Here is a 13,534-nt window from a genome sequence, read left to right as displayed (position 1 = left end):
CGAGCGGAGGTGTGTCGGGAGTGCCTGACTCTCGTATGCTAGGCGAATATGTAGGCTAAGATGGCAGACGGGAGGGAGAGGAGGAAGACTCGCAAACGGTGGGGGGGGGGACTGTAATGGCGACGGCTGCTTGTGTGAGTGCATTAACTGCTATAAAGTGGGCTCATCTCAGGACTTCCCATATAACTGCCATCTGTCTGCTTGTAAATCTGACCAGGGTGGAGGAATAGACGGGAGGCCACCAGCGGCCATCTGAGAGGAATGACAATCAATTTGCCCCCTTAGTGATTCCGTTATACATCCTCGATGTAAAACAAGAAGACCTTAGCTTTGGGCTTTTCCGCAAAACAGGGTCACGACGTCGGCATTTTTCATTTGCTTTATCATTAGGTATGTCCCGGGTGGTGTTTTTTTTTTTTTTTCCCCTCGCAAAAGGGATCGTTCCAAGGTCACCGAGGGGGGTGGCAATCTGAGCGTATTACGGCGCCACCATATTAAGTTACATCAAGCATTACATTAATCTGTCAAGATTGTAATAAAATAGAGATCACGATTAATCATAGCCAAAGTGCATATTTTAATCAAGCCACGTATCTTTGTCCTCGTCCATAAAGCGAGTTGAATGAAGGGAATGTGCTATATTTGAGGCTTGTTTTGATTTTTATTGACTTCTATTCCAATCCCCGTTTTAATGTCTCTCCTGATCTCCGTAGGTCTGACACCACCTACCACGCCCCCACACAAAGCCAGTCAAGAGAATCCATTTAAAGTTTCGCTCAAAACCAAGTTGTCTTCATGTTCCTCCTCAGCCTTGGCGTGTAAAAGAGCAAGGCTGGTTGAGTTGGGTCCTGGCCCCAACCGGAAGGGTCCCGAACAGACTGAGCTGTATGCCCAGCTGAGCAGAGCGTCCACTGTGCTCCCGTACGCCGTCACTCAACAAACGGCAGGCGGCGGACTCGAGGAGCTTCGCAGTGGTAGCAACCATAAGCGGGTTCCTCCCCGCGGCGTCAGTGACCATGACTATTGTCAGGCGAGCACAAAGAAGAACGGCAACATGGTCGACGGTGCTATGACTTCATTGGGGGAAAAGCTAACCGCCCCAGGTGCCGCCGCCGCCGCGGCAGGCGCAGTGGGGAACCAGCCTGTCGGATGTAAGGATTCAGCCACGCCTCCACCTTCTTCACCTTCATCATCATCTTGTCCTCTAGCGAAGCGACAAAGATTAGCCTCCACGACTGGAGATGAAGCTCGTGTCCCCGGAGTCGGGAAGGAGTCCCTTCCCCAGAACTCCCAGGTCCCTTCACAACCGGACACCTCATCCGCCCTGAGCCGCAAGCTCTTGTGCGACCAGGAAATCCGAGCTGAACTCAACAAGCACTTTGGCCACCCCTTGCGAGCCCTGTATAGTCAGGGTGAGAAGGAGAGGGAGCCAGGCAGCAAAGCCAACAAGGTCGACCCCTCTCCATCTCTTGAGGAAGAAGAGATTGACTCCCAAAGGTTGCCTGGCTCCGGCTACCTGCATTCGGGGCTCCTGTCCCTCCACGACGAGCTCGAGCTCGGCCAAGGCCGTGAGAGTCGCTTCCTCTACCCGTGGGAGGGCACCCCTCTGGACCTACTCTTTGACTGCCCCCCATGTTCTCCCTCCTGTTCCCCACCGTTAAGCTGCTCCCCTTCACGGGGCTCCATCTCGCCACCGTCCTCCCTCCTTCTGTCACCCAACGGACCTTTCTGCTGGACCGGTGGGAGGTCACGCTCCCGCTCTCGTTCCCACTCTGGCTCTCGGAGCTCTTCCTCAGGCTACCGGAGACGCTCCCTCTCCAGCTCGCCTGATAGACGGTAAGTCACCCGAAGGAACTTCCTCTGTCTGAACCTTGGCTGATCCCCACCCCTGCAGTTAAACGGGGCTTGGAAAGCAGCTTAGTAGCCCGATCAGTCAGCGTCAGACTGGATCAACCCCTCTAGACTTTCTGTTCCCAGCTCACTCTCGTTTACATATCACGTCGTATTTAGGTCAATTGAGGTTGACTTAACTACCTGATCAATCAATTTGTGTGTTCTCCCCAAAATAACACCAAATCAACTAAAGGGAATATCGTGATACGAAAGCTTCCGTCAGAATCGCATCATCTGAACACTTTTCATCTCTCGAAAGAGTTTGGAGCGTCTTTCTAATATTAACACCCCTCCCCCACCCCCGTTCCCCCCGGTGCCGTTTCTTTCCGTTTGATGCGAGTGTTATTGTTTTAAGCGGCAGCTGTTGTTTTTACGGCGCACTCGAACCCTCCTCTTTTACATCTCGCCGAGATGAAAGTCAGATCCAGGCTGCGGGATTGTCGTCTCGAATCCTCTTCAAAAGAAGATTCGTGTCATCCCAGCGCTTGTGAGAACTTCATTTCCCATGGTTCTCTTTGATCAGTGTGTCGAAGCTTTCTTCGGGGTTTCTTACCGAGTCTGAGTAAACAAAGTTAGCGCCTCTCAGCGCCGGACTCAGTTTGTTTACCTGATTACCAAAAAGGTCAGTTTACTCCACGGAGCCGACAGAGTCACTTCAATTCCGTGGCGTCGTTTTGTCTTTGCCGGGAGCTTACGTACTGACGCATTTATCCAATAATAGTCTCAAGGCAATTCAATCACAGTCTGACAAGCTTCCCGAAAATACGAGGCCACAGCAGAACAGGAGAGAAGAGAACACTTGATGTGTTTTTTTCTTCACATCTTCCCAGTTAGAGATTTGCCATCTTTCCAAAGCGGCTTTCCGGGATTCTCTTCTTCCATAATTCACGCTGTCGTTTCTCAGCGATGCTTCAATAATGAAGCATCCAAAACTTGAGGAGGGGATCTCAATTTGCTCGGTAGTTAGCTGGGCCAGCTGGGTTTCTTCTGTTCTTCCAATTATTAAGCTTTTTGATTTTTTTTTTTTTTTTGAATGCTTCAAACACTCAAGTCATTTCAAAGATGTCTTCATCCTCCTTCATTCCAGGTGTCGCAACAATGAATCAAGCACTTTCCGTTCCAGGAGTCATAAGAGCCCGCAGTCGCGATCTCCTCTCAGTCGCAGGCCGAGGTGAGACATTTAATTTTTTTTTTGTCGTGTTATTTAGCAGCATGTTTGTTAGCAATGTGACAGGTGCACAATTTTTTTTTAGTAAAAGCACCACGGAATGGTTTGATACCTTTGGGTCCAGGCAAAATTAATGAAGCCCCTCCCTGAAATACACCACACATTCATTCAGTTGATGCTCCAGGTTAAGATACTGAAAATCGAAAAAAAATCGAGTTTTTTTGGTCCACCCTAGTAGCAAACGACCCAAAACGAGCTGAGTGTTTCTGGCGCTGTGTATCCATATATAGTCAATTTAGATTTTTCTTTGTCTTTCTTATTTAAATCGAGAATCATTAGGAATCGAAAAAAATGAATCGGAACTGTCCAAATCCCAATGATGCCCGACCGTGATGCAGAATCAACTTTGCACCTGTGCAAAAGGGCAATTTGGAAGCAAGTGGAGTGACACCAACGCGGCACTCCCAGCTGATTTTGGTACCCATGCGCCTAATGACATCCGACAAGGCTGAGAGTTACTCATCAGCGCGGTGAGCTGGGGTGATGGTGCACTTCCAAACTAGAACGTAATGGCATGTGAAGGTTTGCTGACAGATGCAGCCACCGTGGTCCCCTTGAGTTCCGAAAAGACTCAACTCTACGGTTTTTACGCAAATAGAGTACCGTCAATTCCTCTCGTTTGGATTCCATTTGAAGATCAGATGTTCTCCTTTAGGTACGACAGCTACGAGGAGTATCAGCACGAGAGGCTGAAGAGGGAAGAGTACCTTCGGGACTACGAGAAGCGGGAGCTCCAAATGGCCGAGCAGAAGGACGTGCAACGACAAAAGGCAATCGTGAGTCAATTTCTGTCCCCTCCTTGGGCAAAAACAAAGACACTGACGCGAGATCTTTCTTTAGGACACCCAGAGGACTTATGTCTCGTTGGGGTGTATTTTTAGATGTCTTTGTGTCGGGAGGTTATCAATTAGTCAAGGACAAAACACAAAATGCTTTCCTCCGAGGAAGTTGGGGCCGATGGAGAAGAAAGGCAAATCGTGATTTTGGAGACAATGGACGCTCTGAACTGTCTCCTTGAGACAGGGTGAATCCGGCAAAAGCAACGCCTCGACTGCCCGTCGATAAAGAACGCATTAAACGGCGCGCTAATGCAAACTTGGCTGGCGCGGAGACAAACAATTACCGCTCATGCTGTCAAACGAGGTTTAAGAGGGCAGAGACGGACGGGAGAGCGTCTCCGTCCGTCCGGCCGGCTGCCTCTCTCCCACACAGGCAGCCCTCGGGGGTGCCGTCAAAAAACATTCCGCCTATTTATCAGTTGTCAGCAACTAAAGCCCTAATTCAGCATTTACTCGTCCGTCATGGATACAAGCCAAGCATGAAAGAGAGGCTACAAAATATAAATCTGTAGTTAATTTGGATTTCTCCCGGGGCGTAGGTGAAGTTTGAGCGTGACACCTGATTTCCATATGTCACACGCACCCTCGAGACGCCGCTCGCCGTCTCGATAGGCCTCCGTCGGCTTGCCGCAGTGAAGTAAATGAAGGGATAAATAAATAATGCGACTTGTACGCCGTATCCCGAGGCGTGCGCGGTGTAAAAATGATTAGCGGATGCAATTAAAGTCCTCAAAAGATATAATTGCAGCCTGGCGCAGTTAGTGGCTTCATTATTCCGCTTTGACCCTCACATCCTCCGAGGTGCCAGGAAATCCGGGTGTTTTTGCTTTACGGGTCAAAAAGTGACGATACATGTGTTTTGGCCATATTTTGTCCATCGGACGTGGCACTCAATGTAAACAAATACAACCGGATTCAGTTCTATTTTCAATGTAAACCAGTGTCAAGTTCATTTTTGTCGCGGGCCGCATCAAAGTTTCCTTCGGAGGGCCTTTAAGACTGTCAACCCGAATAAACGTATGAATGATTCATATATTGTATAAGATACAAAACAAACTGACACATAATTCATTTTCAAATCAGACTAGTGGAAATCTTAAAAAAGAGGATATTTTAAAAAGACATTTTTTTTAAAGTGAAGACAATTGGGAATTTTTACATTTGATTTGCCTTCACGGGCCACAGAAAATGATGTGGCCGTCAACTGTTCAAAAGGCTTTCTGTTGAATTTCACTTTCTAGAAAGAAGCCAAACTTTCGAGGTTGCCCTTTTCCTAAAAACAAAAAAATCCCTTAATCAGCCATTAAGTCGTCAGCCTGCGAGCCCAATCAAGCGGATGCTTCCTGATATGAGGCTGAGTCACCGCGCAGTTTTTATTTTTAGACTTGGACGAAGAAAAAGCAGCCGTCCCGGAGTGAAGACATTGCATCATTTGATAAAAATCAGTCTCCCCGCGGTTGATGTGTTGCACCGAGAGGAAGAGGAATTGTAGTGCCACTGCAGACCCGAGGCACTTTCCTCATACGGCTCCATCAGATAAGCCAAAGCGGAGCAAACCAATCACAAAGGAACGTAGCGGAGAAGACGTCAATGGAGGCTAGTCCATTAGGAGAACACGGGTGGGGGTGAAAGGGACAGACCAGGCACCCCGGTTCATCTCTCGCCTTGTTGCTCTGTCTTTCTTGTTAGGGGGAGAGACGGGCGCTGTACGTGGGACGACTGAGGTCCGACTGCACCCGGACCGAGTTGAAGCGGCGCTTTGAAGTCTTTGGCGAGATTGAAGAATGTGCGGTCAACTTGAGGGATGATGGGTAAGTTCTCAGCTAGCGTGCGGCCATAAATCAACACATTTAGCTTTTTTTTTTTTCTCTTCAAAAGTTGAGTGAACTCAAAATGTCAACGCAAGAAACTTTGAGTTGAAAGAACTAATTAAGTCAGCATAGTGTTTTTGGAGTAAACAAGTAAGCTTGCTTTGTTATGCTAACTATTAGCATTGCCGCCATGAATGTCAATAATTTATTATTATTTTTAATTTGCTGTTCCACACTTGTTTACTTGAGTTTGCAGCAGTTTTGCCAACCTTTTCAGACCAATTAAGTGAAATTGGATCATTTACCGCCATATGTGAAATATAATTAGCCTTATTTTTTTTTTGTTAGCACTGCTTTTGACCCGACCAGCCACTTTCATCGATTTCATTTAAATAACGCATCCGTTGTGTCACCGTGATGCATTCTTTGTGTGTCCTTGAACAACCAGGGACAATTTTGGCTTCATCACATACCGCTACACGTGCGACGCCCTCGCCGCCCTCGACAACGGACACACCTTGCGGCGGGCCGACGAGCCGCGCTTCGAGCTGTGCTTCGGCGGACAAAAGCAATTCTGCAAATCACATTACACAGACTTGGGTAAGTGCGTAGCTTTGTTGTTGTCTGCATACACACACACACACACACACACATCATTTCCAATCTCAAGCCCCTCGAGACAGCCTTGTATGTTTACATGGCTGCGAGGACTGTCAGGGAAAAAAGGAAGGGGGCAGTGTAGATGTTTAATACGGCAAAACAAAAAGGCGATGTAGATAAAAGGAGACTCATCTCCGCCGGAAACAATTCTTCCATCGCCCTCAACACGTCCGCTGGGCATTCGCTGCTCAAAAGGGTCAGTTTGAGTTCAGAGGTCAGTTGGTGAACATAGTTGGCTGCAGGAAGCAGCTGATGTGGGAAGCTTGTCGGCAGGAAAACAATGGCGGCGGGACAACAGGCGAGGAGAGCCATCATGTCAAGTTAGAGTCAATTTTTTTATTTTTAGCATTGCGTTTGGGACATTTCAAGTCAATGTATTTTCTGGATGTGTCAATTTCGATGTTTTTTTTCTCCAAGGGAGTCATATGTGAATTTCAGCTTGTGCTTTTTTTTTTTTTTTAGGCTTAGTCAAAAATTTTGATGGAAATTTCAAGCCAGTGACATTTTTGTGTGAATTTTCATGGTAGGTTTGTGAAATTTGAAGCCAGTGGATTTAGCAAGGCATTTTGGGGTAAAATTTGGTTTTGGATTTGGATTTTCATTACGATTAGGCGAGTACCGATACCTGCTTCATTCCAAGGTATCGAGTAGTCCGGAATGATGCCGATACCAGCGACTGATACTTACGGCCTGGAACGTACAAGTGGTGTATTGGTGTTGAAAAAATGTGATATCGCACATCCCTAATTTTGATTTATACTTAACAGTTTCCCACAGTACTCGAGAGTTTCACACAAACTCTTTGGTGCATTTCTAATATTGGAAGTTGCCATTAATGGGGTCCATCGTGTCAAGCCCATGTGAGGTTCTTAAGATGAATCAACGTTAAACAGGAGAGGTTAGCCTAATAAGTGTTGTCGGCAAGCCTATTTGTGTCATTGTGTGTGTGCGCTTGTTTTCACAGAACACTGTCCATTAGTTTAAAGTAGAGCGCCGGGGTTATTTTTCATCCCTCAAGGTGCGCAGCGGGACACAAACGCAGCCGTCGGCCATCGCATTAGCGTAGATCACGCCTGGTATCTCCTCTCGCTGCCATGGTCAGTGCCATTTCTCAGCGTGTGCCGCCGGGTCCCTTTGGGGCCCCCCATTTGTTGGAGCTGTCTGTTGCCAGAGATAAGATAGAGCCTGCGTATTATCTGCTCCATCGGGAAAAATAGGACACATGAGAGAGTGGAGGCGTCAGTATAAAAATAGCCACTTTTTTGAAACACACCCAATCTCAAAATCGGGATTTTCGGAGGAGGGGGTTTGTTGGTCTTGCCGATACCGTCGAAGGAATTTGGAAATACGCTCGCACGCTGCAAACACTCAAATGGAACCAGGATGATGTGTCTCAAATGGAAGCACAATATTGTTTTCTTATTTTTTTTATGTACACTTTACGTTGGATGATTTTAATTGCTTTGAGCATTTTATTTCTTTGAAAATTGTACGATATGATACTATAAATTGTTATTGAGATCGTATTACTGGTCAAAGGCAGAGCTAGCGTAGCCCCGCCCCCTTTGAAATATGCGTGGTGCCAGGCCAGATGTTTGATTTTTGGGTAATTTCCAATTTTTCCAGGATTTATTTTCAGTTCCATCCTTCCCCTGTAAGGAATATAGAATGAATCTTCATAAGCGTTTCCCCAAGACTTTTTTAAATGTGTAATTTTATTTTTTGCAGACTCTCTGAGATATCCTCGGGAATTTAAGGTGTAGATATGAGGTAAAAAAATGACGAGTGGAGGAGACAAAGACAAGTCCTGTCTCTTTACTTTCCACCAAAAAGTGACATCAAGCTGCAAGCGACTCTCTTTCATCCTTTTGAATCCAGAAATATGTCAACTTCGTTCCCTCCTTTAAAAAGTACACGTTCCTGGTGAATGTCTCACTCGTGGGTCTCCTAGCTTAATGCTAACAATTCCAAAACCTTTACGCTGCTTCGTCAACTTCACCCACGAAGCTCAAATTTGGTTTTAATCGTAAACTTGAGACTAAATCTAACTTTCACTTCCACAGACTCCCATTCGGACGACTTTGACCCCGCCTCCACCAAAAGCAAGTATGACTCCTTGGATTTTGACAGCTTGCTGAGGGAGGCCCAGCGCAGCCTGAGAAGGTAACCCTCTCGTGGCTTCACGCCCGAGTCGTCCCCACCTTCCTCCCCCGACCCGCCACCCACCCCCACGAGGGACTCCCGATACCTCACTCGCGTCTCTTTCTTTTTGGACGACGTGAAGTTTTACACTCGATATGCGGTGGAGTATTGAAGAAGAGTAAAAAGTCTATAGACCTGTCATCAGAATCTATCCAAAACAAAAGTTTACATGAACATAGCTGCTGAAAAGCTGAGCAAGCGACTTTTGGGAAAGCCAGTGAACCCTCAGAACCTGCTGCACGGCTTTGACGGCTGTAGAACCGTAAACGAAGGAAGGGATTTAAAAAAAAAAAAAAGGAAAAGGGATTTCCCCCAACCACAACCCGCCCCCTCCCCCAAAGCACTACAAGACCCACAATTCTTTGGAGGGGGTGAAAAGATGCAGCTTGTTCAGCCAGATTTTATTTTGGTTTTATTTTTTTGGGGGGGAGGGGGAGTTCTTGCTGTTTTTTCTTTTTTAAATCTCTCTGGATCCGGTGTTACATTTTAAAAGCAAGCGTTTGAGGGAATCGTATCTCTTGTTGTCTACATTTGATAGAGAAGTGTAGTTGTGTATTTGCAAATAACTCTAAAAAGGAATATTTTTTATGTTCGTGTAAAGTTGGGAAATAAAGTTGTTTATTTGTTACAGCTATGCACTGTAAAACGCAGCCTTTTTCAAAAATGCGGGGGGAAAATTTTTTCTTAATTCCGAATGTCGATGGATGTCGATAGTAATTACGATACTGTAAAACATATTGTACGCCGACATGATGTTTAGAGACATATAATGATTGTAAAAAAAAGGCAAAAAAAATGACCGATTGCTCATTTTGAGGCAGCACGTGATCAAATGTCCTTTTTTTTTTTTTATAAGTTATTCAGTCTGTTTTTTCCTCACTGTGTAAAATTTTCTTTTTTACGTTTTTCATGATTGTAAAAACGACCGACCCCATTTTTTTTTTTTTTATTGATTATTTCTAAAACAATCACAAGATATTGTGTATATACTGTATGCGACATATTTATGTGTGTGTACAGTGTGTAAATATGTGCATATATATGTCTATATACAGTATATGCACATACATAATACATGTATGTTTGATTTTAGTGCTTTGTACGGTTGTCATTGATTCAACACAGGGAGACGATGATGCATTGGAATCTTTTCAATCAGCGGAAATTGCATATTTATGTATTTATTTTTTGAATCAGCAATATTTATGGGCTACATTTTACATGACTTTTTTTTTAAAAAATATATATATATTTATTTTTTAATTTTATTTAACGCTCAATCACGAGACAGGGTGTCCAATAATTTTTCCAAGGTAGGGAATAATACGACCTTCTATGCCTTTTTTCCGGAACAATCAGTAGCTTCATCCAGTCTCATTACGTCAGCGGCACTTTCCCGCTCGCTTTTTCCTTTCACGTAGAACAGAAAGCAATAAACGGGGTTTCTTTGCAGAAATTTCGCGCCATTTTTGAAAGACTTTGTTGCGTCTCCGTTCTCGCTCGATTAAGTGAATGCCAAACGAAAAGTTTACAATTTCCTTTCTTGAAATTTTTTTAAAAAAAAGAGCTTTTGAAAAAAGAAAAAAACATATACTACTGATATTATTCGCAGTAATAACAAGAAGAGTAATAATAATCTAAATAAAAAGAGGGAAAAATATATAAAAAGCAATAAATTATTTTTCAGAATTGTATTTTAGTGCTGATTGTTGTGATTTTTTATTTTTATATTTTTTTTGACCCATTACCCAGTTGCTGTGATGTCAGCGCCCTCGTGCCGGCCGGTCCCTTTAAGACGTCTCTGCGCCGGTAAATGCACGTGTGACCTTTGTGACATCCGTTTGTGGCAAACTCCCGACTTTAATGTTCGACGTGGTCGTGTTTGTGGTTTGCTAGTGTGCATGGCCAAAAACGAGAGGGTGCTGACAATGGGAGAAAAAAAAAAACCCCGCCTACCTCATGGTAGGCCAAATGTTTCCATGCACTGTTTTCTTGACGTTGGTTTGGGTAATGGCGTCCCGTTTTTAATAGATGTGCGGCTTTAATCAGTGTAATAAACTGCTTTGTAAATGGCCTAGAGTAGCAATATATTAGAGCAATTTTTAGTATTGTGACCTACCGAGGATTTTGCCACTGCTTTGTCGGGTAATCATGTTTTTCTTTGGAAGGACAATATGTGTGGGTGTGATTTTATGGGTGGAGAGGGAATTTTGTGCGTGTGTGTGTGTATGTGTGTGTGTGTGTGTCCTATCCACGTTGCCTTACCAATGCCTTTGTGGTTCTACCTATTGTAGGAATTTTCTTGTGAATTTCATTTTTCATGTGCAATTCTCATCAGCCTCATCATGCCAATAAAGGGAAAAATGTGACTATATATATTTTATTATTATTATTTTTTTTTTTTTTTTTACCATGGTCGTCATTATCTTTGCTGTGTGTGTTTTGCCTGAGAATGAAAGCTGACGAGAGCCTCTTGAAAGTCTTTCCCTCTTTGGTATTCCGATCATTTGGGAGGTTCTTCCGCCGCCTCGGTCTGTGTCCACAACTTGACTCAGACTGCGAGTTAATTAAAACGTTCGAGGGAACAATTTCATTAAGACAAGGGAGCTAGTTGATAATGGACATTTCTTCCGTATCCCGACCCCCCCCCCCAGGTCAAAATAAATCAAAGTCCGCATAGAAACCTGAAGCTAGTCATTCAGAGAAGGCACAACAACAAAAACAAATGCCCCAAATATATTGATTTTTTTTTTATTTGCCCCCTTCTTCCTTTTCAAGGGAAAATACGGGGGAAGCGTATGATTGTGTTTATTTTTATTTTCTTATTAAGACTGCTGTTTGGCCTTCGAGGAAGAGAAGCGACGGGCTTTCATTTCAGCGGGAGGTCTCCACTCTTGTTTGCCCTTTTCATGCGATGGAACCCTTCCTGGAATTCGCTCTATCACTTTTATCCACTCCCTTCAAGCTTTTTTTTTACTTCACATCATGGACAAAATTATTGAGACCCATGAAAAATCCATAAAACTTGAACTTGACAAGACTGAAATATGCTAAAAGTGTCCATTGGTCTGACGAGACAAAACTGGAGCTTTTTTTTTTTTTTTTTTTTTGGCATAATACCTTAAAAAAAAAAGTTGAGGATGTGTTTTGAATAAAATGTCAAGACTATCGAGGCCACTTGCAGCCAAATGTGACATGTCATAAATATTCACATAAATGAATAAATAGATAAATAAATAAATAAATAAAAATAGATTAAATAAATTAATTAATATAATAATCCATGTTCTAATGCCTTCTAAAATAGGATTAGGGTTAGGGTAAATGAAATAAAAATAATAATTCATGTTCTAATGCCTTCTAAGGATGGTTATCGGTGTCAAAGATGGAGCTTGGTGCTGTCAAATCAGTTCAACGGGTCGCCCAACTTTGAGCGGCAGACAAAATGCCTCCAGATTTTGATTTTGACGAGAACCGTCTTGTTATTGAGCAACCATCTGTTGGTTTGTGGTCATACGTTGCATCATTATGAATCCATTTTGAACCCTTTCATCATCACATAGATGATGAGCCCCCTCCCCACCCTCCCCCTCCCACTTCTGTTTTCTTCTTCCAAGTCTTTTATGCCACCTTATGGGAGAAAGATAATGACAGTGCTATTAAAATTGCAATCTCCCCACGCGACATTCTAGTTTCAGCACTTTCTGCCGTTAAAGAGTAATGAGCAACAGAAGGACCGTCTTCTTCTTCTCTTTCTAAACGATCAACTTTGGGGACCGGATGTATTCTTTCGCTGGATAATTAATGGTCGCTGACAAATGGTGCTTGATTGAGGGACTCATCCTCGTATTTTCAATCACCATCTGCTGTGCAGCGCCGGCAAAAAAAAAAAAAAAAAAGTTAATTACCTCGAGTGTGCCTGAGACGCGGCGTATTAATTAGAAGAACAACAACAGGATTGCTGTGTTTTAGTTGGGATGTTTGTAGGTTTTATTGATGGATTATCGAAGGAATGAGATCCAGGAAGCTGTAAATGTGTTGCTTTGATAAACCTCGCCGCTTTTATCGCTGGACGATGGTGGTTCTCTTCGGGAGAGACGTCGGCTACAAGATGGCCGCCGGTGGCGCGCCTTCTTCTTCTTCTTCTGTAGCACATCATCGCTAATTACATAGCACTCACCATCAGTAACAATTTTAACATCGGCATGATTTCAGCACTCGATGGCTTAATTTAAAGCGCTGACAAATTAAATTTTTGTCATGTAAATGTGTCGTTTCCAGTTTTATTAAGGAGCGGATGGAGACTTGCACTGAGTTAAAGAGCGTCGCGAGATCTGAATTAGTAAATGATGAGCCTCATTACGCAAACAAGTAAACAGGGGTCTTGTTTGACAAATGTCTGTGTGCGGTTTGTACAAAAAACATGTCATTGATTGTCATTTATTATGAATAGTGAAGAGCTCAAATGGTAGAATGTGATTTTTAGGTATTCCATACAGACTTCATAATAAAAAAATATCTGTTAGAATATTTTTCAAATATTTTATTTCCAAAATATTTTTTGGCTTTGAGGAGCAATTCTGCAAATCAAGGAGGAAATTTCAACAATTTTTAAAAATTTTTATTTGAGTATTTTTCCTGAATCAAGTTTTTTTAACAATAAAAATATGACAATACTGTATAACTATTGGTTAAGAATTTCAAACTTGACTGTTACATGTCCCATCCACAACTCAAAATGTTTCACAGTTTAGTGTCAGAAAAAAAACAAAAACCTGAAACTTGCTGCCTCAATTAAAAATAATGGACAGACTTTTTTTGTGGGTCTACTCAGGATAGACCTGCCAACCAAATTTCAAGTTGCAAAGTAAAACTGGCTTCCGAGAGGGCAACTTGATGGA

General features: G+C 43.5%; 1 protein-coding gene across 11 annotated transcripts in view; it reads left to right on the top strand.

The window, feature by feature from the left end:
* The window catches only part of ppargc1a (peroxisome proliferator-activated receptor gamma, coactivator 1 alpha), a 146,521-nt gene extending 135,514 nt beyond the window's left edge, over positions 1-11,007 (top strand). For all 11 annotated transcript variants that reach the window (XM_088372472.1, XM_088372478.1, XM_088372466.1 and 8 more), the window contains 6 exons: positions 714-1,836; positions 2,981-3,064; positions 3,777-3,897; positions 5,650-5,771; positions 6,220-6,371; positions 8,495-11,007. In XM_088372472.1, the coding sequence (XP_088228598.1) occupies positions 714-1,836; positions 2,981-3,064; positions 3,777-3,897; positions 5,650-5,771; positions 6,220-6,371; positions 8,495-8,598 (1,706 nt within the window). In that variant the 3' untranslated portion in view covers positions 8,599-11,007. The remainder of the gene's footprint in view (positions 1-713; positions 1,837-2,980; positions 3,065-3,776; positions 3,898-5,649; positions 5,772-6,219; positions 6,372-8,494) is intronic.
* The last annotated feature ends 2,527 nt before the right edge of the window (positions 11,008-13,534 follow it).

Source organism: Syngnathus floridae, chromosome 1 (genome assembly GCF_059516105.1).
Source record: "Syngnathus floridae isolate MCC-2025c chromosome 1, RoL_Sflo_1.0, whole genome shotgun sequence".
Classification (NCBI taxonomy): domain Eukaryota; kingdom Metazoa; phylum Chordata; class Actinopteri; order Syngnathiformes; family Syngnathidae; genus Syngnathus; species Syngnathus floridae.
This window is presented reverse-complemented; position numbering and strand designations above follow the sequence as displayed.